Source organism: Tetranychus urticae, chromosome 2, assembly GCF_039701765.1.
Source record: "Tetranychus urticae isolate SD_2017Ah chromosome 2, NJAU_TeUrti_SD_1.0, whole genome shotgun sequence".
Classification (NCBI taxonomy): Eukaryota; Metazoa; Arthropoda; class Arachnida; order Trombidiformes; family Tetranychidae; genus Tetranychus; species Tetranychus urticae.
Window position 1 is genome coordinate 12,013,119 of NC_142959.1, and position 25,213 is coordinate 12,038,331.

Here is a 25,213-nt window from a genome sequence, read left to right on the forward strand (position 1 = left end):
ATTTACCGCTATTTTCGAGATGAATGTTCATCGTTTCCATCATCATCTTGTTATTAATATATCCAAATGATGATGATCATGACTTGATCTGGAATGCGCAGTTGAACAACGAACAATCACGAGAAAAGAGAGAAACAGAAACACAAGGAAAACAAAACAAACTCTAGTTCATCTAATGTACAACTTCATTTCAACATTTAACAGTTTAAACACAAAACTCATTTTATGATCTTTTTCAATCCAAAACAATAATAAGTTCAACGTTGAGTTCAACAGCGACTATACTATTTACCAAAATCGTTACAATTTGTTTTCTGCGTTTTTCAACTTTAACTTTTCGTCCTTTTCTTCACTTATATGGACAAACGAGACGAAAAAGTTGATGAGTCCAAGCTCATTTCAAGAGCAAATCTTTAATAGCTTTTCATCATTTAGTTTAGTCTCATTTTCATGAGTGAAAAAAGTATTCAACTTTATGGAATGAGTTTGTTTCATATCAAAATGCAGTGTTGAAAGGTTTTGTTTTAAGAATCAAAATTTTATAATCGTGTGTAAAGCCTGCAAAAAAACTCCCTGATAAAGGGAAGGAAAAACGGAATAAAGGTCAGAAAATTGAGTCGATTTTAAGTTTAAATAAGCAAGTAGAGATAAAAAAGTGAAAAAAAGTTCAACCGTCTCTGTTTGTCTCTCTTCATGTTGACCGTCACTTGCTTTACGAAATGTTATCGCAGCTGGAAAACCGTTCAACTCAACCCACTCTCACTGCATCACCAGCACAACTTGAACCATCATCATCCTTAGCACCTTCACATCGCAGGTCAACTGTCAACTCTCATCGGCAACCTCAACATGGTCACCCTGATGATAACCTTAAACATCAACCTAGAGGCTCTCATCAACAGCATCAAACTCCAGTTGAACCTCGGCTTCAATCAATGAGCATTTACGTGAATAAAAATGTTTCCTTGAAAAGTTTCTTACATTTTCTGCCTTCAAATTGTGGATTCACTTTGAGAACTTCAATAAATTTTATCATTTTATTTCTAAATTTCTTTTCAACTGTTGATGGAAACACCAATTACAACAACAAAAATTATATCAATTACAATGACAAGATTAGCAAGAAAAGTCTAGGTAAGTTGTGCTAAAATTGATTAAACATGTTACTCGATATGATCCTTATTGAATTTCATTGAATCCCTTCCATACTAGAAAAAGTTAATCAAACCCTTTGAAGAGTAAACAGAATAATTTTCATGAATCAACTAAATGATGAAAACATGCAAAATTAACAGCTTTAATGGAATCACTTGATTAGTAATTAACGTTTTAATTAATCTTGCCAGTTCTCTTTGCATTTTCATGTTAATATTCATTTTGAATAAACTTTCACTCCAAATGAAAAAGAGATAAAAAGTGTTTAAATTTACCAAATGAACATAAAAATGTTTCAAATGATCCAACTCATGAATACTTAACATTAACATTCAATTTAAAATTTCCATCAACAGATTAGTTTCATGATGACAGAAAACAAATCATGACCAGGTCAGCTAAACTCTGACCACAATCAGTTTCACAAACTGTTACATTTTGTGTCAAAAATAGCTGACTCAATAATATGTTGATGAATAATGAATTAACAAAAGCTGAACACAAAAAGAGTTTCCTTTCACAGAAAAAAATATCATGAAAATATGAGAATCGCAGCAAAAAATGTTTCATTGTTTTTCGAGGAATAATGAAGATCAAGAGTTTGAATCGATTACAAGGAAACATTTCGAGTCATTCAAAAGGTTGATCTGATGAAAAACTCTGAGAATCGGAAAAACAAAAGAAAATGTTTAAAGGAGAAAAAAAAGTTTTGACCCGAAAAATGCTAAGCCTTATAAGCCTCTTAATTAGCATATGATTGGTTTAATGGTTGGTTAATCACATTTAATCTGATGAGCTAATACAGTAACACATGAAATCATCTTGTCTAACCTTTCATTACCATTGAGTAACTTGTTCATTCCCAGCTTTTCATGATAAACTTTTAATATCGAAACCTTTTCCTTCTTACCTTTTCAAAACAAGAAACTAATATGATTACATTGAATGTTGAAAGATGCAAAGACTTTTCTTTGAACTTTTTTTTTCTCTGGACTTGGAATGAAACTTGCTCATGATCCATTATCGCGATTGATTGTCATTAGACAAATTTTTCTTCTTCTCAGGTTCATCTCTTGAATAATGATGTTCAAGTTGATGTGAAAATAAACACTGAAAAATGTTCATTCAAATGAAACAACAAATGAGGAAGCAAAAGGCTGAAAAGAAAAGTTGAAAAATTGTTCACAGAAAATATTAATAACAAGCGATAATAAAAAAAAACTCCCAGTTTTTCATCATTTATTATTCAATAGACACTTGAAAAATATTTAAACTTTTATCTTTTCTCCTCTTCTCATTGATCCTATTAGCATGATTGATCATGATGAAGTGTATTAAACATGAAAATCATTAAGTTTACTGATTAGTTTCAATGGAGTCAATCAACGATTCAGAAAGAAAGTGAAGAAGAATCAAAATCGAAAACTTTTTTCCTTCGTTTCTACCAAAGGTTAACATTAACTTTATCGTTATTAGAAGAAGAATATCATTCCCTGCCTTCCCTGTTATCATACCTTTAGATTATTTTATTGGTGAATATTTCGCCCTTTACTTTTGCTTACAATCATTATTATCATTCATTTTTGATTCTTTTTTTGCTTTTTTTTCTCAAAATTATTTGGTCACTCAACTGGAACCAGAAATGATAAAATGCAGAGAAAAAAATGAATTCTCATGTAAAACAAACAATGGTACAGACAAACTTGGTGGACCATGAATTGAGTCACAGGCTTTTTCTGTGTTCCATTTCTTCGATCATCAAAATCGACAATAATCATGAACTCGAGGTGAACATTGTAAAAGAATGTTGGGAGGAAAAGAAACATTCATGATAAACATGATGAAGATGTTGATATCTCATGTCAAAAAGGGTTGACTTTAGACACGCACAGTTATCATTTACAGCATTTACCTTTTATCGATGATAAAACGTATCAATATCATTGTGTTTACATGATTCACATTATTAACCGTTCAATTGTTTCACCGAGTCTCATTTCATTTGTTTTATCATTTTTCAAACTTTCAATTTCAGTTTCGAATTCATTGTTAATCTTTTTCCAAATTTCATCGATTTCTTGAATATCACTTTCGATGAATTTGGATTTTATCTTTACTATTCAAAAAGGGATTGAAATTGTTAACTCTGATCATTTGTTTTATCATTTCTCAATATTTTGATGTTTTTCGATTTTAGCTTCGAATTCGTCTTTTTCAGAATTTCCTTGTTAAGTCGATCTGTTGAAGTTTCGATGAGTTTGGCCTTTTCTGTTCTTATTGAGAAATGTCTTTGAGTTGTGATTTTGGTCAAGTTGTGGTTCGAGTTGAGTTAATAGCTTTGAAAATGTTTTGGGTTTGTTCAAGTTTGCACTTCTTTTGGTTGGTTAAGTCTATTTCAGGGTGGAACTCAATTTTCGGGTTGACATTTCATTTTTAGGTGAAATTGTATATTATTGGTTTTACCCAATTTCCTGATCTTTTACTTGTTCTGGGTTTGCTTTTGTTGAGCAATTAACTGATCTATTGACTTAGTCTTTACGCTTACCAAATCCAAATGTAATGTTGAACAACTACTTTAATGTGCTGATCAATTCTCATTGTTTATCTTTTTGGTTAAATTGATCAACTTGTGCCCAGTTTTTGTTGTTGCTCTTTTTTCATGTTTTACTTTTCCCTTTCAACAATTGATTCATGGGGTTCAACATGAGATCCATCGATTCATCAGAAACATTATCACGTTTCAAACGAAAGACAACAAACAAAATAGCAAACAAAATCAAATCAAGAGTAACTCGGAAAATCCAAACAACTTGCAACTTGATTTCAACTTTGCCCTTCGAATCAAAGTTTCTATCTTTTTGCTAAATCCAACAAATTGAAGGTTCATTTTAAACTAAAAGTTTACAATACAAACAAATAAGCATAAAATTTTGTTTCAGCAAAAAAATTTCCTTCAAAATCGATTCGAAATTCATCAGATTGAATACTAAATAAAGAATGCCTTTTAAATTCTAATCAGAATCGAAAATTTTCCAAAATAATTCGAAATGCATTCAAAGTCTAAAAGTTTTGATTCTAAAAGATAAAAACACGAGTCTCGAACCTTGTACGAATGTTACGTTACATTAAAATCGTTATTGTAACTTTATTTGCATGTTATTCAATTAAAATTGAAAATTAATTCAATCAAATTTCGTTTCACTTTCTTTACAAAAAGTTCGGGTCAGCATTTAACTCTACCAAATTAAAATGGTTCTAAATATTTTATGTTTATACTTGAATATCCTTAATAACTGTCTTTTGAACCAATAATTAAGCAAATTAAATTTTGCAAATGCTTTGACATCTCAAAGCCGTTTTCAATTGTAATGTTATTGTGAGTTCGGGTTACTGAATATGCATTTCTGCTTCTTTTGATGATGAAGTAAATGTTGAGCATTTCCAATATTGCTCCAACCACTTGAACACTCGCATGATCTGAAAGAAAACCAATCATTTGAAAAATTATTCTAGTTTAATGTTAAAGTGTTACAATGATCATGTTTTAGCGAAACTATTGTTCATTTTTGGCTTTCCATTGATGTTTGAAAGTAATCCATAATTGGTCTTAAATTGGCATTCATGTTGATATCGCTTGATTTGAAGATTTATATGAATTTTGAATCAAAGCAGAATCAAATTGAGACAATATTACTATTGAATTGACGAGAAAAGATACAAATGTATAAGTGGAATGAAAATCAATAGTATTTTGGTCAATATTTCCAATTTCGGAATGTAAATTTAATTCTATTTTATTTTCTCTTTGTTACCTGCAAACGCTATCAAACCCACTCATTTTTGAATAATATTGTACCGTGAACAAGATGTCATCTTGAGCTTTATTTAGACTGAAATGTTATAAAACAGTGAAGTAGAAAACTTTTTACCTTTTAAAGTCTCTTTCATAACTAAATTAACCTTCATTTTGTTTCAGTTTTTATTCACTTTCAAAGTTAGCCGGATCACAATTCCCTGGATTTGATGACAGGAATCCTGATGATACCTAATTCAATTCCATCTAATTGTTTAACCATTAACAGTTAAATGAATTAGACGAAGTTTGACTGGTAATGAATTGAATGTGATGACCAATTTAAGATCATTTTCAACATTTTCCGCTCTCAATCTTGTTCTCGATCAATTGCTATCCAGTTTTGCTTATTGTTTCAGTTTTAAGTTTAAAAGCTGATCGTTATTCATTTGGAAATTTACAATCGATTTGTTCTCATGAAATTTATTAGTTGAAAAATTTCATTTGCTTTACTTCGGGTCTTCTAGACTCTTGATTAACTGCTGTAATTGGTATGAAATGTTATTAGATTAAAAGTAACGAAGGAAACAAAAAGAGCAATCAATTACTTAATGAGTCTCTTGAGTTAATTCAAATTGACATCGATAAAAGTTACAGTTTGTATTGAGTCCGATCATTAGCCAGGGTCAATTAAAGCAGAAACAATTAGTTGGTACAAAAAGGTTGAGACTAAAAATGATTTACTGATTGATTAGTGATTCACGGTAATGGTCAAGTAAGCTTGTTAATCACAATTCAATGCTAATTTCATTAGAAGAGCCAAAAAGGACGATTGAAATGATCGGCCATTTCGAGCAATAAAACAAAATGTGAAAAGTTAATTTCATCAAATTGATCCAAAAACATTCGCAAAGACGAATAAAACCAGACAATTTATCAACAAGACTCAGAAATAATCAAAGGTGCTCATATTCGCTAAAGATGATCGTTAATATCGGTCTAAAATCTTAGTAGAATTGCAAAAGTTGAAATAGTGTCAGTTTTATTGTTTCTCAGAAGCTCAAAACGATAGCATTTGCATTGTTTTCGTAACGAATATAATAAGACTTGGAAACACTTGCTAGGCATTCAAACGAGTCTCAATGCGATAGCATATTGGTGGTTTGAATGTTAATTGTCCAAAATTGATCAAATAAAACTTCGAGCAACAAATGCGTATTCGATAGATTCGGACTTGGATAGATTTGGATGAAGAATGTTTTCCCATTCGAAATGCATTCGACCAGAAAATCGTTTTTAAAGCAATGCAAAGCTTTAAGTGAAGTGGTTCTTCATTTTTTTGTGTAAATTCTTATAGAAATCGAATCCGGTTGAAAAGAAAAAAGAAAAATTGATTCTGCATTGGACCTAAAACTCAATTGCTATGGACAATCAACCTGAGCGAGACGTAAGAGTTAGTTATCTGATGTATTAACATGAAAATTGTAAGCAAATTTGCATGGAACAAAATTTGTCGGAGAAAATGAAAAGTTGCCTCATTTTTCACCATTATGTTCATCTTGATAAGCATCAAATTGTGTCACTTCAATTTGAATTACATTGAAATTTTATTCAAATCAGTTGACAACATTTTATCATTCGCAAACTTTAAACATTTCAATCATAATTTCCATCAAAATTTTCATCAAAATTCTTGTCACAAACTTTATCAGATTACTTTTCAATAATATTCATTTGACAGGGTTCAATCTTTTACACTTTTGTGTTCACTCAACAATTAAATCAGACCAATTTCAACTTTAATTGGAACAACATTTTTCACTCTCAATCTTTACACAAATCATTATCCATCGATCATCCGTCAATTGAATCAATTAAAATAATAACACAAGGAATAAAGTTTCAAGTTACATTCAGAGAGCTCAACCAGAGAAAATGAAATTCCTGACGATAATTCTGATTCCCTTTCATCGCCTAAATGTATTGATTATCATTACAACTGCAAGTCAACAAAAGCATTAACAGAGTTTATTCAATTTCACTTCTCGAATAACTTGAACTTTAAAGTTATCAGTTAATCAAGTGAACCAATAATTTGATTAGGAACGTTCAATGACAATCAAAACAGGAAAAACATTCACATATAATTAGATCAATTTGGTTCATTTTTATTTTACGTCAAGTTGTGCTTACAAGTTCATTGTAATTGTCTAATGAGATTAACCAGAATTGATGAGGAAACATGAAACAAAACAAAGCTCTTGATAATCATGAAAGATAATTATTGCATGTATCTCAAGTTTTCAAATTTTCATCTCAAATCTCAACGAAATTCCACTTTTCTCTGATCAGTTTCAAGTGGTTTACTTGTTCAACTCCCTGTCAATCCAAACATTTGAACAGTTTTGATTAGTTTTGAACACTTTTTTCCCTTTCATCGAGTCTAAGGCTGGCAACACTTGCAAGTCTCAACCTAACAAGTCAACTGTGTTGGACTAAACCTTGAGTTAAACTTGCCTCAAGCTTGGTAAATTAAAGTTGATTGAATTTTTCAAGTTTTGACTTTCAATGAAAAAGGTTATAACTTTGGCCAGGAAAGGTGAAGCATAATCTGTCTCATGAAGTGTCTCATGGTGAACAATATTTTTCCATCACTCATTTTCCATCATCTTGAAGGAGACTCAATCAAAGTCTCTGTTAACCTCAGCCTCGGGGAGTTTAAGTTGACTTTCTTTGTAACAGTTGCTCGTCTTTCATCCAACATTTGTTGTTGTTCATTTTCACTTCTTCATCAGATAATGTGATCAATGAGTGTCTCTTTTTTTGTCTCTGGTCAACTTGTGAAAACTCCTTTTTCGTGTTGTTCATTCAACTTGAATGCATCTTGTATTAACACACCTATTGTGCCTCTTGTACCTCAGTTTTGTCTATTTTTTCTCCTTCCTATGACCATCCACTGACCTAGGGTAAGAAAGTCGAGGGACAAAAAAAGTTGCAAAAATCTGATAGGAAATGCGAAAGTTGAACGATGTTGGAAGAGCAAAAATGAATGAATAAATTGGTTAGACTGATAGTGACTCCATTAACCTTTCAATCCCTAAATTGTCTTTGACATTTTAAGGTTATTCTTGTGACAATTTTGCTTTTGTTTTTCGCCTTTTGCCTTCTTGGATTCCCTAAATTAAGATGAGAAACTGTGTCTCTGTGTATGTACATGTGTGATGAATGTGATGAATCAGGGAAAGAGAATGAATAAAATGAGAATGAGCAATGATGATAATGATGGGAAAAAGGATGAACTAAACAAGATGAAAAGATGTCAAAAAAGAAAACAAAAGAAGAGCAAGAGAAGATGGAAAACATTGAATGAAAGATAATCAGTCAAAGCTGAATGACTTCAAATGAATGGAGAAGAAAAAATTTAAATGAAATTCATTTCTCAATCTTTTTCCATTCCATTTATTGATCACAGAACTAAACTTTTCCTCTTTTCCTCTCTTCTACCTTTAGAATCGCATCTATTTTCATATAAACGCATCTTTGGGGCCACAACCAAGATAGAGCCACCTTCACGTCCCTTGTCATCCTGGGACGATCCAACCTTTAAGCCTTACTTCGACGACAATAACGTTGACAACGTGACCACACAATTGGGTAAAACTGCTCATCTTCACTGCAAAATCCGTCAACTTGGTGATAGAACGGTAAGAACAATTGATTAACAGAACAATTATTCATGTTTAAACATTTACAGAACAAATGTTTTCTGTTTCTTCCTGACATTCATTTACCAGAATTACAACAATTAATCTTTACCTTTTTATCCAGTTTCACTTGAATAATTGTCACAAAATTTATGACCAGTTTTGTGCTTCATTTTTAATCTCAACTTTTGCTTTCCAATTGAACATTAGTCGATGAATGGAAAAGGCATAAAAAGTGATTACTTGGAGGGTTCAGTTTGTTCCTTGGGTTGCTTTTGTTTTGTTGCGCTTACTAAATCAACTTGCATCTTTGTACATTTAAACAATATTACCTTTTGCCTTTAATAAGATTTAGCTAAACACAGTGAAAAGAAATCGATATTTTACTTTTACTTCCCTATTCCACTATCTTATTATATTTAGCTACTTTCACCTTGTTACTTGCAGACTTTAAGATGAAGATTACTCAAGTTGTTACTCTTCACACCACTTCGCGATCTCAATCATGAGAATGATGATCATGATCATTCATTCATTTCAACTTTTGTTCTCTTAATTTTCAGTCTTTCCCATTTCCATTGCACCAGAATGTTACAGTTTACTTTAGTATATCATTCAATTGATGCATTTTTTACCTTCTTTCATGATATTACTTTATATCGAGTTTTACACTTTCAATGGTTCTTTTATTTGGTTAGAAATGATTTCATTTTTCTGGTTTAGTTTTGCATTCACTTAAGTATTAGTCTCATTAGTTAGTGAAATTGCAGCATTCAATGGATGCATTTCATTAGCAATTATTAACCAGAAAAGTGAATAAAAACGGTTGCAGTTTTTAATTTTGAGCAATGAAATGATTTTATTTTCATAATGTTATTAGGCTTCAAATATTGATACAAGTTGTTTTGATTCAATTGATTCTTAAGTACGCAAATTCAATTGCTTTACATCTTGTATTGCAAACTATTTGAAACATAAAACTGAAATTGGATCAAAGCTAGACTTGGATTGCAAATCGGTAAAACAAAACATTGTAACAGACAGAAATTGATTCAAACATTGTTGCTTCGCAAATGCAGTCACAGAAATGAACGAAATGTCAGTGCAGGAACAAGCTTTGGCTACTTGGAGTCTTTTTTGTGCGATTTTGTTTAGGTTTTCTGTTGTTCTGATAAGTTAGTTAAACATTACGAAGATCTTGACGTCGATCACAAAACTCAAAAACTTGCTTTTACTCTCATCTTTGTTCGCTTGACTATTTTATTTGCCTTCGTACTGTCATTAGAATCAGATATTTCAATAAATTGCAAAGACTTCAGTGCTATCTTCTTTCATGTTCAAAGCTGGACTTGAAAACAAAACGGTGTGAGACAGAAAATGATTCAAACATTGTTGCAATCGAAATTCAGTCTTAGAAATGAACGAAATGTCAGATTTAGACCAAGGAAGATTTAGCTATATATATAGCTAAATATATTTAGCTCCGTTTTGTACGATTTCGTTGCTGATGAGTAAACATTACAAAGATCTTTTGATCGATCAAGAAACGCATAAACTTCTTGGCTACTCGATTTACTTTCGTACAATGACTTAAAAGACATGTTATCGTAAGCAAAGTAATGTTGAATTAGAATTTGTTGTGTAACTACTGGTTCCAAGAGTTCTTCTAACACACTTTGAGTAATCGTAGCTTCCTAGAAGCTTTAACACAAGTATGGCTCAACCGGGTTGAGTTATTCACAGATTTCAACAGGGTTGAAACTAAGATCTTTTAACCAGCTAGTCACGATCTTACAGTTCACACAAATAGTCCTAGACTATTAATCACAGTTCAGCAGTCGTAATACCGAGTATTACTGATGTAGTTTAACCAACCTAGTTGGTAAGGCAGAGTATTCCGGGAATACTCTCCAGCTATCACAGATTCCGAGAATCTAGATGAAATGAAGGACTTCACAATGATTGTCTAATTAACACAGTTTAATCTAATCAAAGCACTAATGTCACTTAAAATACAATTAGTAAGGTTAGTCTATTTATACAATTAATTACGGAAACATAAAGTAAGGATGTTATACAAAAAATAGAAAAGAAAAGGAAATACTCGGTATTTCCAGAGCAACAGCCCAACTCTAGCAACCCGGTTGCTATCTTAACAGTACAAGGAGCGCGAACATTGAATCACACAACATTCCCCCCGACTGAAACTAGACCACCGGTCCATTATTACCAAGAGTCACTTCGATTGTCTGACCATCCACAACCCGTTCACCAGGTGGTAAGGCAATCCAAAATGTAGGTCTATGGCCCACTTGATGTTGGCGAAGCGTCTGGTGAGTTCCAAGCGCAGTATAATCAATTCTGATTATGGAACCCAGTTCCGTATTGAAGTATCTCTCGATCCTGGATCGAAGATCACTTGCTCGCATACCTAAGTTCAAATCATTGAACCTACCAGTTCTGTTTCCAAACCTAACAACTATCTGAGGCGATCCTCTGTACGGATTATGGCAACGTATGTTGTTCATCATTCCACGAGGTCGTCTATCTTGTCGGGCTCGCTCAAGTTCTTCACGAACTGCATCTCGCTCCATCATCAAGCCAGCAACTTGAATGGCCAAGTCCTCATTTCTTTCGTTCACGGAACGAAGTTTGATTTTGAGTTCTTTAACATACTCTTTACAATCGTGACCTCTTCTAGGTACGTTACAAATCGCACAAGGAGCATTAGAATTAGGATTATGCACACAGATATCTACATGACTCCTTAGCTCGTCGTACCTCATAATGGTATCACAAGCTTCATATTTACAGCGAACTTGAAGACTGTTGAGAGTAGCCATACTACGACGTCCACCTTCCAAAGGTAAAGGTCCAATACCATTTCTCAAAAGCTCGTTTCTGTTGCACCTATGAGGGCAAAGCTGATTGGCTGAAGCTTCCAGGAAGCGCTCAAAACAGTTTCGACACATAATCGTAGGGCAACCCGGTTGCGGTGAAGTTGCATGGATCAGTGGATCAATAGCGACTTCTGAACATACGAGGCATACATAATCTTCAAATTCCTCCGGATTCACCATCTGTCTTCGCGACATAACACCATCATCATCGACTAATTGCCAATTCTGCAAAGGTGGTGGCGGTCGATTGTCCGGTTCACCAACAAACATGTTAACACCAGCAACACCAATTTGCCTTGGTTGACCATTAGGATCCCAACGCTGAGCCTCAAATATAATTTCTGGCAACTCATCTGCGTCCTCCAATGGTTCCCACTCTATTTCATTATTCATGATGATGAAGTTGAACCCGGTTCAACACAAAATAAGCACAAAAACGATTCCTAATCGTAACAATTTATACAAAGGTATTCCCAGAATACAAAATTGAACACAGTGTTGAACAAACAGTTCTCAGTAAAGTTGATTAACAATGTATTCCAAATACAAGAATATCACAAAAGAAGATCTCCCAGAGATCAATGTTGAGGGTGTTCCGGGAACACAACGGCAACAGAAAACAGAAAGTATTCACAGAATACAATTCAAAACAATTTGCAAAATAAACGATTTGCACAAAATCAAAATTAACAAAATCTCAAAGAAATAAAGTTGATGTGAACAGAACGTTGTTCCTGGAACAAGTAACTTCCACTTCCATAGTTGCGAGGGAAACAAGTGTCAAGGTTACCGAGTAACCATTGCGTTGACCAAATGTTACCTCCAAATTCAAATGTTACAATTAATTTACCCATTTACCCAAAATCGAAAATAAATTAAATTAAACAAAATAAGCATAATTAGTTTAACCCCAATAAATCCATCAGTTCATCATCTTCTTCCTCATTTCCCTCATTCCTGGAATGAGTATCTCTATGATAAGGACGAAGCCTAGAAACATGCACAATTTCTTTCTTAACAGGACCTTTTAGGTTGATTAATTCATAATTAACCGGGTTAATTCTTCTAATTATCTTGTAGGGCCCCTTAAATCTATCGATGAATTTCTTGTTTTTCCCTTTCACCAATAAGGGCTGCTTCAACAGAACCAAAGAATGCAAGGCAAATTCAACTTCTTTATGAGATCTATCATAAAACTTTTTAGATTTCGACTGAGAATTCACAATATACAATTGAGCCAATTCTCGAGCTTTATTCAAAGCGTCTTCTCGAGTTGCAATTTGACTCCATTCGACGGGTAATCCAATTCTTGATTCCCATGGAAGCCTGGCCTCCACACCGTGTACCAAATAAAACGGTGAATACTTTGTTACCTTGTGAGGCGTAACATTATAAGCGAACACAACTTCCTTCAGAAACTTATCCCATTCACTTGGATTGTTTCCACTGTAGATGCAAAGAGTTGTTCCCAAATACGAATTGAACCTTTCAGTTTGTCCATCACTTTGCGGATGATAGGCTGACGTAGGCAAATGTTTGATACCGAAACTTTTCAGAAAAGTTTCAAATTCCTCGGACATCAAATTTGTCCCTCGGTCAGTCAACAGAGTTCCTGGAACTCCAAACCTGAGTATCCATTCATCAAATAATACTCCAATTATTTGTTCACTTTCAGTTGATTTCACTGCTGAAGCTACTGCAAACTTTGTCAATCTATCATTGATCACAACAGCATATTTGAAACCATTCTTTGAAACCGGCAATTCCATAATATCTAAACTTATATCACGAAGCACATCCTTGGGACATCTAATCGGAATCATCAAACCCTGATTCGATGCAGGAAACGGTTTCCTCCTTTGACATTGGTCACAATTTCGAATAAAGTTGAATAAATCTTTACTTATTCCTGGCCAATAAGCTCGACACTTGAGTTTCTCCAAACACTTATGCATACCCAAATGACCTTCTTGATGAGCTCCATCCATAACAAGAATTCTCAATTCTTTTGGCACAACAGGAACCAATTCTTTTCCTCTTTTGAAAAACAATGTGTGATTCAGAATCACGAACTTTTTCTTCAATCTGCTTTTTGCTCGTTTTGTTAATTCACTTGAATTCAACAAATCTCTCATCTTTGAACAATAAGCATCTTTGATTTGTTCATCCTTGAACTTAGAAACAGGTTCAATATAACAAATCGTAATTTCATTTTGATTCAATCTTCCTGGAAGATTAATCTCTACTTCATCATCATTACTGACAGTCTTAAGTGGATAGCGTGAAATGCAATCAGCATCTCCATGCAAACGACCACTTCGATACTTGACAATAAAATTAAACTCTTGCAATTTGATTGCCCACCGCATCAATCTCGGTGTCAGTCTCTTAGATGATGTGAACCAACATAATCCACAATGATCGGTCACAACGGTAAATATGCGTCCAAACAAATAATGGCGTAACCTTTGCAAAGTCCAAACTATGGCTAAGCACTCTTTCTCCGTCACTCCATAATTTTTCTCAGCGGGGTTCAAAGTACGGGAAATATAGCAGACAGGTTTTAAATTTCCATCACTTTGACTTTGGTACATGACAGCTCCAATACCGTAATCACAAGCATCGGTATGAATCTCGACTTTACCTTCATTCTGAAAACATGCTAAAACAGGCTTACAAGTAATAACTTTCTTCAATTGCTCGTAAACTTTTCTTTCTTTCTCAGTCCAACTGAAAACAGCATTTTTCTTCAACATAATAGTTAACGGTCTAGCTAAATCACTAAATTTAGGAATGAATCTCCTAAAATAGCTACACAAACCAAGAAACTTCCTAATGTCTTTACAACTTTCAGGTTCCGGGAACCTCAGAACAGTTTCGATGTTACTTTGACTCGGAGAAATTCCAGCAGCACTAATATGATATCCCAGATAATCAATACTTTCTCGGTTGAAGGAACATTTCTCTTTTCTTAGCTTTACATCAAACTTTCTCAAGCGTTCCAACACTTTTCTCAAATTTAAATCATGCTCTTCCTCTGACTTACCAAAAATCAGTATGTCATCAAAGTAAATATAACATGAAATATAATTAAGTCCAGCGAGAACCCGGTTCATCGTTCGGACAGCAGTCGCAGGTGCATTCTTTAACCCAAAAGGCATTCGAGTAAATTCGTACAATCCTTGAGGAATTACAAATGCAGTTTTGCACTGGTCTTCAGGTTTCATTGGGATATGCCAATACATCGCAGCAACATCTAAAGATGAAAATCGAATACACCCTTCCAAGGCATCCAATGCATCTTCAACTTTAGGGATAGGATAAGGATCCAAAGCAGTAATCGCGTTCAGTTTGCGATAATCAACGCAAAACCGAGTTTGACCATTCTTCTTTCCAACAAGCACGATCGGGCTTGCCCAAGAACTTTCGCTTGGAATCGCTATTCCATCTTTCAGCATATCATTTAGCAACTTTCCAATAGCTAGCTTTTCTGATACAGCAATCGGGTAATACTTCTGGTAAATCGGCGGATGATTACCTGTATCAATCGAATGAACTGCATCCGGGATGCAACCAACATCTCCAGGCGATCTACTGAAAACATCTTCAAATTCAGCAAGATCTACAACAGCAGCAGAAATAACCGAGTTATTTCCTTGATTTGAGTTCCTGGAACTCACAGAATTTATTAATCTCCTCGTCTTCACGACATCTCTATGAGGTTTGATTAATCTCACACTTTTGTTCCCATAAGTTATCGTAACATTATGGCGAGTACAAAAGTCACTTCCCAACAACACATCTTGGGTTAACTTTTTCATCACAATTAGACGAATTGGTATACAATGAAAATCTGCAAACAGTTTACACTCGGTCCATCCATGAGGAACATCCACATTCGTATTTGCCATTGTCAATGCACCAAAACTCCATGCTTTCAAGGGTAAACCACATCGAACTCTAAATGAATCGCTGATTAGGGATACTCGAGCTCCTGTATCCACCAATGCTCTACTCTTTATTCCATTTATTTCGATTGGTAACGTTGGTAGTGAAACATTTCCGAGAAATGAAGACAACGTTATCGGTAAATCTGATGAATGGATACCAATCTCACTGGTAATCATTTGCCAATCATCTCTGAAACTTTGCAATGTTTCATTCTCATTTGATACTCCCTGAGTACCCGATGTTCCTGGAACATCTCTTCCATTCCCTAATGTTCCCTGAACATTAGAAGTTGATACTCTCCGAGTACCTGATGTTCCTCGAACATCTCGACTAACAGTAGCTGAGTTAACAACTGCAGCACTTCGTTGATTCTTCAATTGTAAAGAATTAGCTTTCACTTTGGCAGCGTCGTAAACCTCGGGACAATGCTTCATAAAGTGTCCAGACTTCATACAGTTGTAACATACAACGTTCGTCGGGTCTCTCCTTTTGAACACTTTGTTCCCTTTGTCATGCTGCTTCTCTTGCTTCTCTTCTTTACTCTTTTGAGGCTTTGACTCATTCGACTTTGAGTCAACCTTTCGACTTCTCTCCACAATAGCATCATTGACCGAAATCAATTGCTCGAGAGTCTCCAAAGTCCTCTTGCCATGCAAGCCTGTAGCGAAAGTACTTCTTAAATTAGGTTCCAAACCTTTCAAAGTATACGAAATAATTTCACTTTCTGTCATCTCAGGATTAAAGTCCATACATAATGACAAAATAGAATGCCAATACGTTGACAATCTCTCTGTTTTAAGATGAACCCGGTTCATCAACTTTTGAAAGATCGCATGCCTGTCCTCATCCTTAACGTAGGTATCCAAGAACAGTTTCCGAAACTGTGGCCACGTTTGACCTTTTCCTGCCATCTTAGGCAAGTAAACGTACCAGTACCAAGTTGACGCTTCGTCTTTCATCGAAGCTCCAACTCCTCGAATCAGTTCTGCTTCATTCCAATAATTTAGAGCAGCAACCTCTTCATATCTTCTTAGCCAACTAGCAGCTTTCTCATGTTCACCATGAAATTGAGGCAAAGGAACTGCTTTCATAAGAGCTCCTCTAGTTCTTTCACCATTCTCGTTTGCTGAAAATTCATCCAAAAAGGAATGAATTCTCCTGTTACCAGGTAACTGAGAATCAGATTCTCCCGGAGGATTCAGGGAATCCTCTAAACCTGTTGTTTCTTTAGACGATGTTGGTGTTCCCTGAACACGCAACTTATTGCTCTCAAGCAATTTCTCTTTATCACTTCTCGTCTTTTCAGCAACTCTCAAAGCGTGAATCATATTCACATGATCATTCTGAGTCTTCCTGACATCAGCCAAATCTTTCATGAGAATTTCTAAATTCGTACCTTGAGCTTGTAAAGTCGTCAAGACTTCTCCCATAGTCTTTTGCGTTTCCTGCTGGGTCTTCTCCATATTTGCCAAAGACTTCTGAAAGACATTATTATTGTGTTTCAAGGCTTCAATCGTTTCAGGCGTAATTGTCTTAGATTGTTGTTGTCGTTGTTGTTGCGGGACGAGAAAACCATCTTTCTCTTTATCAGACATTGTAGAATTCCGAGAATTCTATTGGAAATCGCACTCTAACCAAAACAAGCTGAATACAGAACAACAGAATTCGGATACCAATATCAGCAAGATAGCAATAAATTCGATAAGCGTTATCTCCAATAACATAGAATTCCAAATTCACCAATTCCCCCCACACAGAGACAAAACAACCTCCAAAACGAAAGCACAAACAGCAAAGCACAGCTTAACCACGAGAATCTCACAAAACGAAGGGCATCTCCACCAAATGTTGTGTAACTACTGGTTCCAAGAGTTCTTCTAACACACTTTGAGTAATCGTAGCTTCCTAGAAGCTTTAACACAAGTATGGCTCAACCGGGTTGAGTTATTCACAGATTTCAACAGGGTTGAAACTAAGATCTTTTAACCAGCTAGTCACGATCTTACAGTTCACACAAATAGTCCTAGACTATTAATCACAGTTCAGCAGTCGTAATACCGAGTATTACTGATGTAGTTTAACCAACCTAGTTGGTAAGGCAGAGTATTCCGGGAATACTCTCCAGCTATCACAGATTCCGAGAATCTAGATGAAATGAAGGACTTCACAATGATTGTCTAATTAACACAGTTTAATCTAATCAAAGCACTAATGTCACTTAAAATACAATTAGTAAGGTTAGTCTATTTATACAATTAATTACGGAAACATAAAGTAAGGATGTTATACAAAAAATAGAAAAGAAAAGGAAATACTCGGTATTTCCAGAGCAACAGCCCAACTCTAGCAACCCGGTTGCTATCTTAACAGTACAAGGAGCGCGAACATTGAATCACACAACAAATTGGATATTTCAAACACTTCGTGCAGTTCCAATTTCTTAGTTTCTTGAACCATTTAAAACATCAGTTAATAGTTTAATACAAAATTGATGCCTTCGAAAATTCAGTCTTAAAAGTTGATGAAATGTAAGTGCAGAAACAAGATTATTTGGCTATTTTGGACTTCGTTTTGTTCTATTTTGTTCAGAATTTCTTTTGTTCTGATGATGAAGTGTTTGTTATACATTTTGCAGATCTTTGCTCGATCACAAAACGCAAAAAAATCTTGATTATTCGCTTTGCTTTTGCACAAATGACTTACAAGACATTAATTGATGCAAATTGTTATTTTAAGCGAAATAGCGTTGAACTACCATTAGAATTGGATGTTTAATGAATCGCAAAGACTTTGATTTCCTTTCATGTTTTAAGCTGACAGTTGAATCATCATTTTGATCATTTTGCTAACATGAAATTGCATAAATGGCGATTGTTTTTCGAATTGCATTTCTTAATTTCTCGCTTTAGTAGTTGGTCATTGCAACTGTCAAAATTTTGACAAAAACTATCTTCAATCGAATTTGCGAATTTTAATAACGAGCCTGATTAGATTGTATTTTCAGCAGAATCTTGAAATAAGCTTTAAGGATGCTTAGCTGATATTGCAACTGAATTTTGTGTCAACATTGTTCATTATAGTTATCATCAAAGTCAACCTTTGTTTAAGAAAAAAGCTAAACAGAAATGCCTTAATCGATTCACTTATAAAACGATATTAAACTTGAAAAAGTGTTTCTCTTGTTTCAGAGTAACAGGGAGAAGAAAAAGTCACAAAAATGATCAATGAAATTTTCATGAATTTACATTCCAAATGATAAAGATGCAGGCAATGGAAGTGCAAAAAAGTTTCCTCAAATGAAGAAAAGAATGAAAAGAGAGAAAAAAAGTTCTGTTCTGGAAGTGAAAAAAAGACTGTAAAGGTTATCATGAAAGTTGCATGGTAATGTGATAAAGACATTTTCATTTTTGCGCGATTCTTTATAAAGAAAATATTCCTTTTCATCAACATCATCACCATACTCATCATGTTGCATGATAAAACCAGGCTAGAAATGAATTGTATTCAAGATGAACAGATGAAGCAGAAACCAGCGAGAAACCTGAAAATGAATGAGAAAAGGTTGAGAAATGACAGAACAGAAAAGTGAACGAAAAAAAACAAAAACATTGTTCAACTTTATTCATTGCATTTTCCGAACTTTTCATTTCCATAAAAGTTTAAAATTTCATGATTAACACGATTCTCTGCTAAATTGACATGAAAATCTTAAAGCTTTACAAGTTTAAGTGGCTAAAAATGGTTCAATTTATTATTCATAAACGCTTCTGTTCAATGTTTAATCATTTCAACGATTGGTTAACATTTCATTTTAAAGTTAAACTTTTAATTAAATAAACTGGAATTTCATTCAAACTATTGAATTTTAAATTGAATTGAATAAATAGCTGAAGGCTGTTTCAATGAAATAATCAATATCATTAACTTTTCCTTCTCGACTTTCAACCAAATGATAACGAAGTCACCAATTATGAGAATGTGATTAAACTCAATATTTCCTGAAACATTAACAGCCTTTATGTGCTTTCAAGTTAATCAAGTTAATCAAACAACATTTATTAAGAGTTGAAAGTTGTTTAAATATTTTCAACTTCACAGTTGTTGGAACAGTTTCTGGAATGTTATTCACTGGGAGTCACTGGGAGTGAAACTTCACTTGGAGTTAATTTAAATCAATTGAGTCAATCTTGTGGTGCCAATTTGTCAGGTTGACATTTAAAGAAGTGACATTTTAAAAGCAAATTCAAGTTCAATTAAATTGTTGAACTGAGAAAAACTTAACAGCTTCTTGGTTTGCAACAAAAGTTTGTCTTAATCTTTGTTTCATCGTTTCTCTCATGTTTACACCATAATGAACCATTCAGTTTTACATGTGCTCTTGGTTTACCTTGAAGGAGGAAAAATGAAGGATGAAACTAATGATTAATCTGATAAAGTTTTGCTATAACCAAATCACGTAAAATTTATTTGTCTCATCATATTTGCTCTTCTTCTTCTTCTTCTTTTCCTCTTTTCTTTTATCCTCAGAATTCTTGTCTTTCTTTTCGTGTTACAAGTGAAACATCTTGCAACTGATTGGTTCCACCTTTGATTCAAACTCTCATGTTCAATCGCATTTTCATCATGTAATCTGTACTTGCAACAAGATGATAACAAAAACAATAATCAAAGAGCATCAAAATTTATCAATAAAAAGACAAAATGCAATAACTTTTCTTCCCTTAATGTTAGTCTTTTGGATGACCAAAAAAGTGATAAAAGTTGAGGTAAAAACAAAACAATGGGTTACATTTTATTTTAGTAAACATAAAAGGTTCAATAAAATTCAACCTTTTTTTTACCCAATTTTGAGTTGCATGTAAAAATGGGACAAATTTTTTACCTTTAAATTGTTCATTCACTTTCAACTTATCAAAACTGTTTAGCTTTAAGATTATTCAATTTTCTCGACTTCTTATTAATAATAAATTGCTGACTTCAATTTATGTTTAGCTAAACACTTGTGACTCTTATTAAAACTTTTACATGCATTGATTGACAATAAGATTATGAATTTTGAGAGAAAATTAAACAAAATTTTCATCAAACTTAACTAAACTAGCAAAGTTATGAACAAAACATTATTTTAAATCTTTAAAAATGAAGTTCATTAAAATGAGGTTTTATTCAATTCTTGTTCTTGGATGCAATTATTGCCCTTATCGTCACAAAATTTTGATTGTTTTCCAGATACTTTTAAGAGCATCTTAACTTTTGCTTTGAACTTCTTGTCTCGAATTAGCATTTGTAGCAGTGAAAGTTCGATATCTTTTCGTTCTTCCACGAATAAGTTCCAATAATAATCGGAAATGCGATAAGCGTGTGTGGATCGTCGTTCCCTTAATATTTATCATAACATGATATTTTTCTGCATGTTGACTTCACCCAGATAGTCAGGGTATGTTATGCATATGATGGGATTCAAATGAAATTTCGGGTTCACTTGAATTGGAAGTTTGTACATTTTACCTTATATTTCGTCGATAATGTGAAACTTGAATTGAAATTTCTAACTATAACAAGAAGAGATGCTTTTTCAGAACAAACTAAAAGTAATCCTGTATTATTATTGGTATTATCATGATGTCTGATAGCTAATGATTTCGACTATGACTCTTTATGGTTTCAAAGACCAAAGTCCCGTAAAATGATCTTGAATGAACTGCAAAGTTTTTTCAACATTCCAGGATCCAAGTCATTAGGTCAAGTCTTTTTAGCGGTACGTTGTTTATCGTATCCAAAAGTGGATTTTCATAATGGCTAAGCTGAGTCTAAATCTCCGTTTCGCTTTGCTAAGCTCCGATAATATTAAACAATACAATGTGACCTTCAATTCTATGTAACCTAAGCTAATTAAGCTTAGCCAGCCTCAACAAGAAAACAGTCATGATTGGTTGATGAAATATTCGCTGATGATAGTCTACGCATATAAACTTATAGAACTTAAAACAGTCAAACTTCTATTTCTGGACATCTTTTCAGTTAGGAACGCTATTGAATTAGCGCCAAAAACCATATTATTAATCAAAAAATTACCATTTGAGAATTTAACCTTGGATTTCCTAAAAGGGTCAAATAAGTGAATAATCTTGAATCACCTCAAAACATTTTAATGACACTTAGCCACACGAAGTATCCCATACAAACCGTTATCGAGATATGATCTTAAATAGGCGTAAAATTTGGTAGAAAAGCTTAGTACAGTGAATGAATAAGTTATTTACTTCTCGTTTTATTCAAAATTTACGAGCCTACATGCTAAGTTGCTGAATTGAATCAGTATGCCTTTGAGAATTGAAGAACTAATGATCTGAAATTCATTCAAGAAAATCAGTCAACTCTTGTTTCTCTTAATATTAGTTTGACGGCATTTAGTTGAAAATTTGACCAATTTAATTCAAAAATGAAGCTTGTACGAACACCAAAAGAACCCCTTCGAGGCATCTTTTACTTTAAGCAAACCTCTTCTCTTTACACCTCTCAAAACTTGCAGGGACGAATCCATTTGTCGATGATTTATTAAGTCTTCTGTTGAATCTTTTTGTGGGTTTCATTTCATTGAACTTCTCATTATCAGGTAAACTTTATGTAAATTGCATTCATACTCCCAGTCTTAACAATGTTACTTAAACTGTAACTGCAGCAAGCCTTAATCCTTCCTCTTGCAGTTCCCTCTTCATTGCTGCCTCCCATTTTCATGATAATCATTCTCTTCATCCTTGTGATTATTCTGTTGAGAAGATCATTAAATAATCTTTGTTATCACCAATTGAAAGTTGTGTTGAGAAAAGAATGAACCGTGAAAATGGGAAGATAAAGAATGAAGATGAACAAGAGTAAAACTAAATGTTGTGAAAATAAACTTTTACTTTGCCTGATTTAAAGTCACAGCCAAATTGATGCCTATTATTAATATAAAGCCCATACAGCAAGTGCACCATCGGTGACAAAAGGCAATATCTCAGTTCAACTGTAATATACTTTTTCAGCTTCTCATACACTTAATGCTTGGAAGTTTGGAAATGAAATTTTGAAAGTCTCATGAAAATAAAAGGTTGTACAACATTGTGTCCTTTATCAATCCAATTGGTTGCCACTTTTTTTACAGTTAAATCCATCTTGAACATTGTTCATCCAACCGAGTCTCAATTTCATCTTACATTCTTGTTTCCCTCTTACCAATCAAAAAATGTTTCCATACATCTTTGTCATCCTTTTGTCTCATCATGTCACTCTTGTACCTCTATTAATTCACCATTTCACCTTTATCTTTTCATCCTTTTTCCGAGTCTCCGAGTTTGACCAAGTCTTTGCTTTCAACTTTTAGTTCACTTTTTAAAAGCTTGAATCAGGAAAAAAGTTGATGAAAAATGTCAACAGTTAGTAGCCATTATTGCCTCTCATTTATCATTCAACCTCAACCACAAATTAATCACATTTCTATTCTTACATTCATTCCCATTTCATGGACAATCGGATTAGATTTGAATCTCTTTTTTTGGATCAGAAAATCTGTTTTCAGTTGAAACTTTTGTGGCTGAAAAAAGGACAATTTGACAAATCTTTTGATTCAATATTGCGCTTGAAAGAATCGTTTTAACTGCAATTAAACTGGACATGGAAATGGTTCAATAAATTGTTGTCAATTGGACATTATTCGTGATTGTTTCGAAAAAGAGTTTTTCTTCTTTTCTCTGATATATTATTGTTGTAATGCGCTATCACACAATTGGAGTAAATTATAATGATATTAGTAAACCTTTCATGTAATATAATAATCTTGAGATAATGTATTCTTCCGTTGGTTTCAATTGAAAGACAAGAAAGCTGTATTAATGTATTTACGTGACAATAGATTGGAAAAGAGGAAAAGATGAACAAAGATGATCAAGATGAAGATGATGCCGGTGATGATGATAAATAGCAAGACAACGGAAGAGAGAAAAGATGAAAACAAGAAATGAAGAGAAACAAGATGAGAAAAAAACAGGCAAATATGATTGAATGACTATCAGAGAGATTTAATTAATGAATCAATTATTCTGTCTTCTTTTCACTGGTTAATTGAGATATTGTTTAACCTAATAATGAATCTGCAATTTGTTGAACCCATCAATCGATTGTCTTGAGCAACTTAAGGTTTTGTCACTGGGAATGTTTAATGAAAGCAGAATATCGAAAAAATTTCATTCCATGAAAAAATTGATTCCCATTTAGATTGTTCAAATTGGATAGATCAAAGGCAGAAATGATTTACCATGAAAAGACTGAAATCTCTGCTTCTCTGAACACTTTTATCAAGATCAACCTCCAAATGATCAAATGATTGGTCTTGTTTCATGTCTCATCATATAAGAGTAAGATCTTGTTAAACTTGCAATTAATGATGAAAATGATTCCTACAAGTTTAGTTATACCTTCAACCCAACAAGTTATGAAAAGGTAAAAGAAATGAGCATTTAGTGACCAATGCGGACTGAATAAACGGAATTGAATGAAAATCAGAAGCGACATTTAATCTCACCTGTTTGGTAACTTTTGGTTCAACTATTATTTACTTTTCCATCTACAATTGAATGTTGATAGAGTGAACAAAATGACAAATAATCTGAGCGAGTTAATGTACTAAAAACTGGTGAAGAAATGAAATGTAGCAAAAGTAAATAATAACATGTTCATCACTTTGGTTTTACTTGTTACAGGGTAAAAACATTAGAATCTTTGAAAGGTAAAAAGGTGATGATAATTATGATGGAAAGGGACAAGAGTAACCTGACTTGAGAATGATAATGATTGGATGAAAGAGAGAAAGAGATGAAATTTGAAGGGAAAAAAACATGAAAAGTCAACTGAACAAAAGCCATTAGGTTACATTAGAAAGATAAAGATGAGCTGAATGATTCTGTAAAAGTCCAGTTAAATGACATGGATAAAGATAATATCAGGTAATATCACAAGAATTAGACATTAAAGTTGAACATTGGATCATAACTGGTTGACAAGGTTGATGAAGGACTGAATTGAATTGATGGTGGAAAGGAAGCTGAGGAGCAAAAATGGCCCATGAAAATGGAATGAAAATAGAGTGTGGAAAAAAAAGTGAAATGAATTTTGTTCGTCTCTTTACTTTTCCCTCTCATCACTGATAATGATTCAAGTGTAAAAGTTGATTGCACCAAGTTTCAGGTTTGGTCAAGTTGAAATGCAGGATAACACTGAATCCGCCTAGATAGTCATCATGAGGCAAAAAGATGAAACTAAAAGGACTGAGAAAAAAGGCAAGAAAATTGTTTACTCCAAGTAACCAACATTTTTTCACTTTTCCTTGTTCATTCAATTTTTCAATTTTGTGGTCAAAATTGGGTTTCACCTAAACTCATGAAAATCTAATGATGATCATGATTCTGCAAGTTATAATATTTATCTTTAATAGGCTTTTCCACCAACTTTTTTTTCTTCTTCTCCACTTTAATAACAAATCTCTGAATTTCATATCAATATTACAATATTTGAAAATGCTTTAGAAGCTTATTTTTAGCTTTTGCCTTTTTTTCAATAAAAAATATTTACTTTCAAAACTCATTTTTACCTTATTGAACAATGAGTATCGTTTGAATTTTATTTACAATGATTAATGAATTTCCATTGAAAATATTTCAGATAATTCTTAC

The 25,213-nt window shown here is 33.5% G+C and overlaps 1 protein-coding gene across 1 annotated transcript in view; it reads left to right on the forward strand.

Moving 5' to 3' along the window:
• The first annotated feature begins 165 nt into the window (after nucleotides 1-165).
• LOC107371302 (uncharacterized) overlaps nucleotides 166-25,213 on the forward strand; it is a 31,742-nt gene continuing 6,694 nt past the window's right edge. The window contains exons 1-2 of the mRNA XM_089267799.1: nucleotides 166-1,134; nucleotides 8,459-8,652. Of these exons, the coding sequence (XP_089123925.1) occupies nucleotides 720-1,134; nucleotides 8,459-8,652 (609 nt within the window). The 5' untranslated portion in view covers nucleotides 166-719. The remainder of the gene's footprint in view (nucleotides 1,135-8,458; nucleotides 8,653-25,213) is intronic.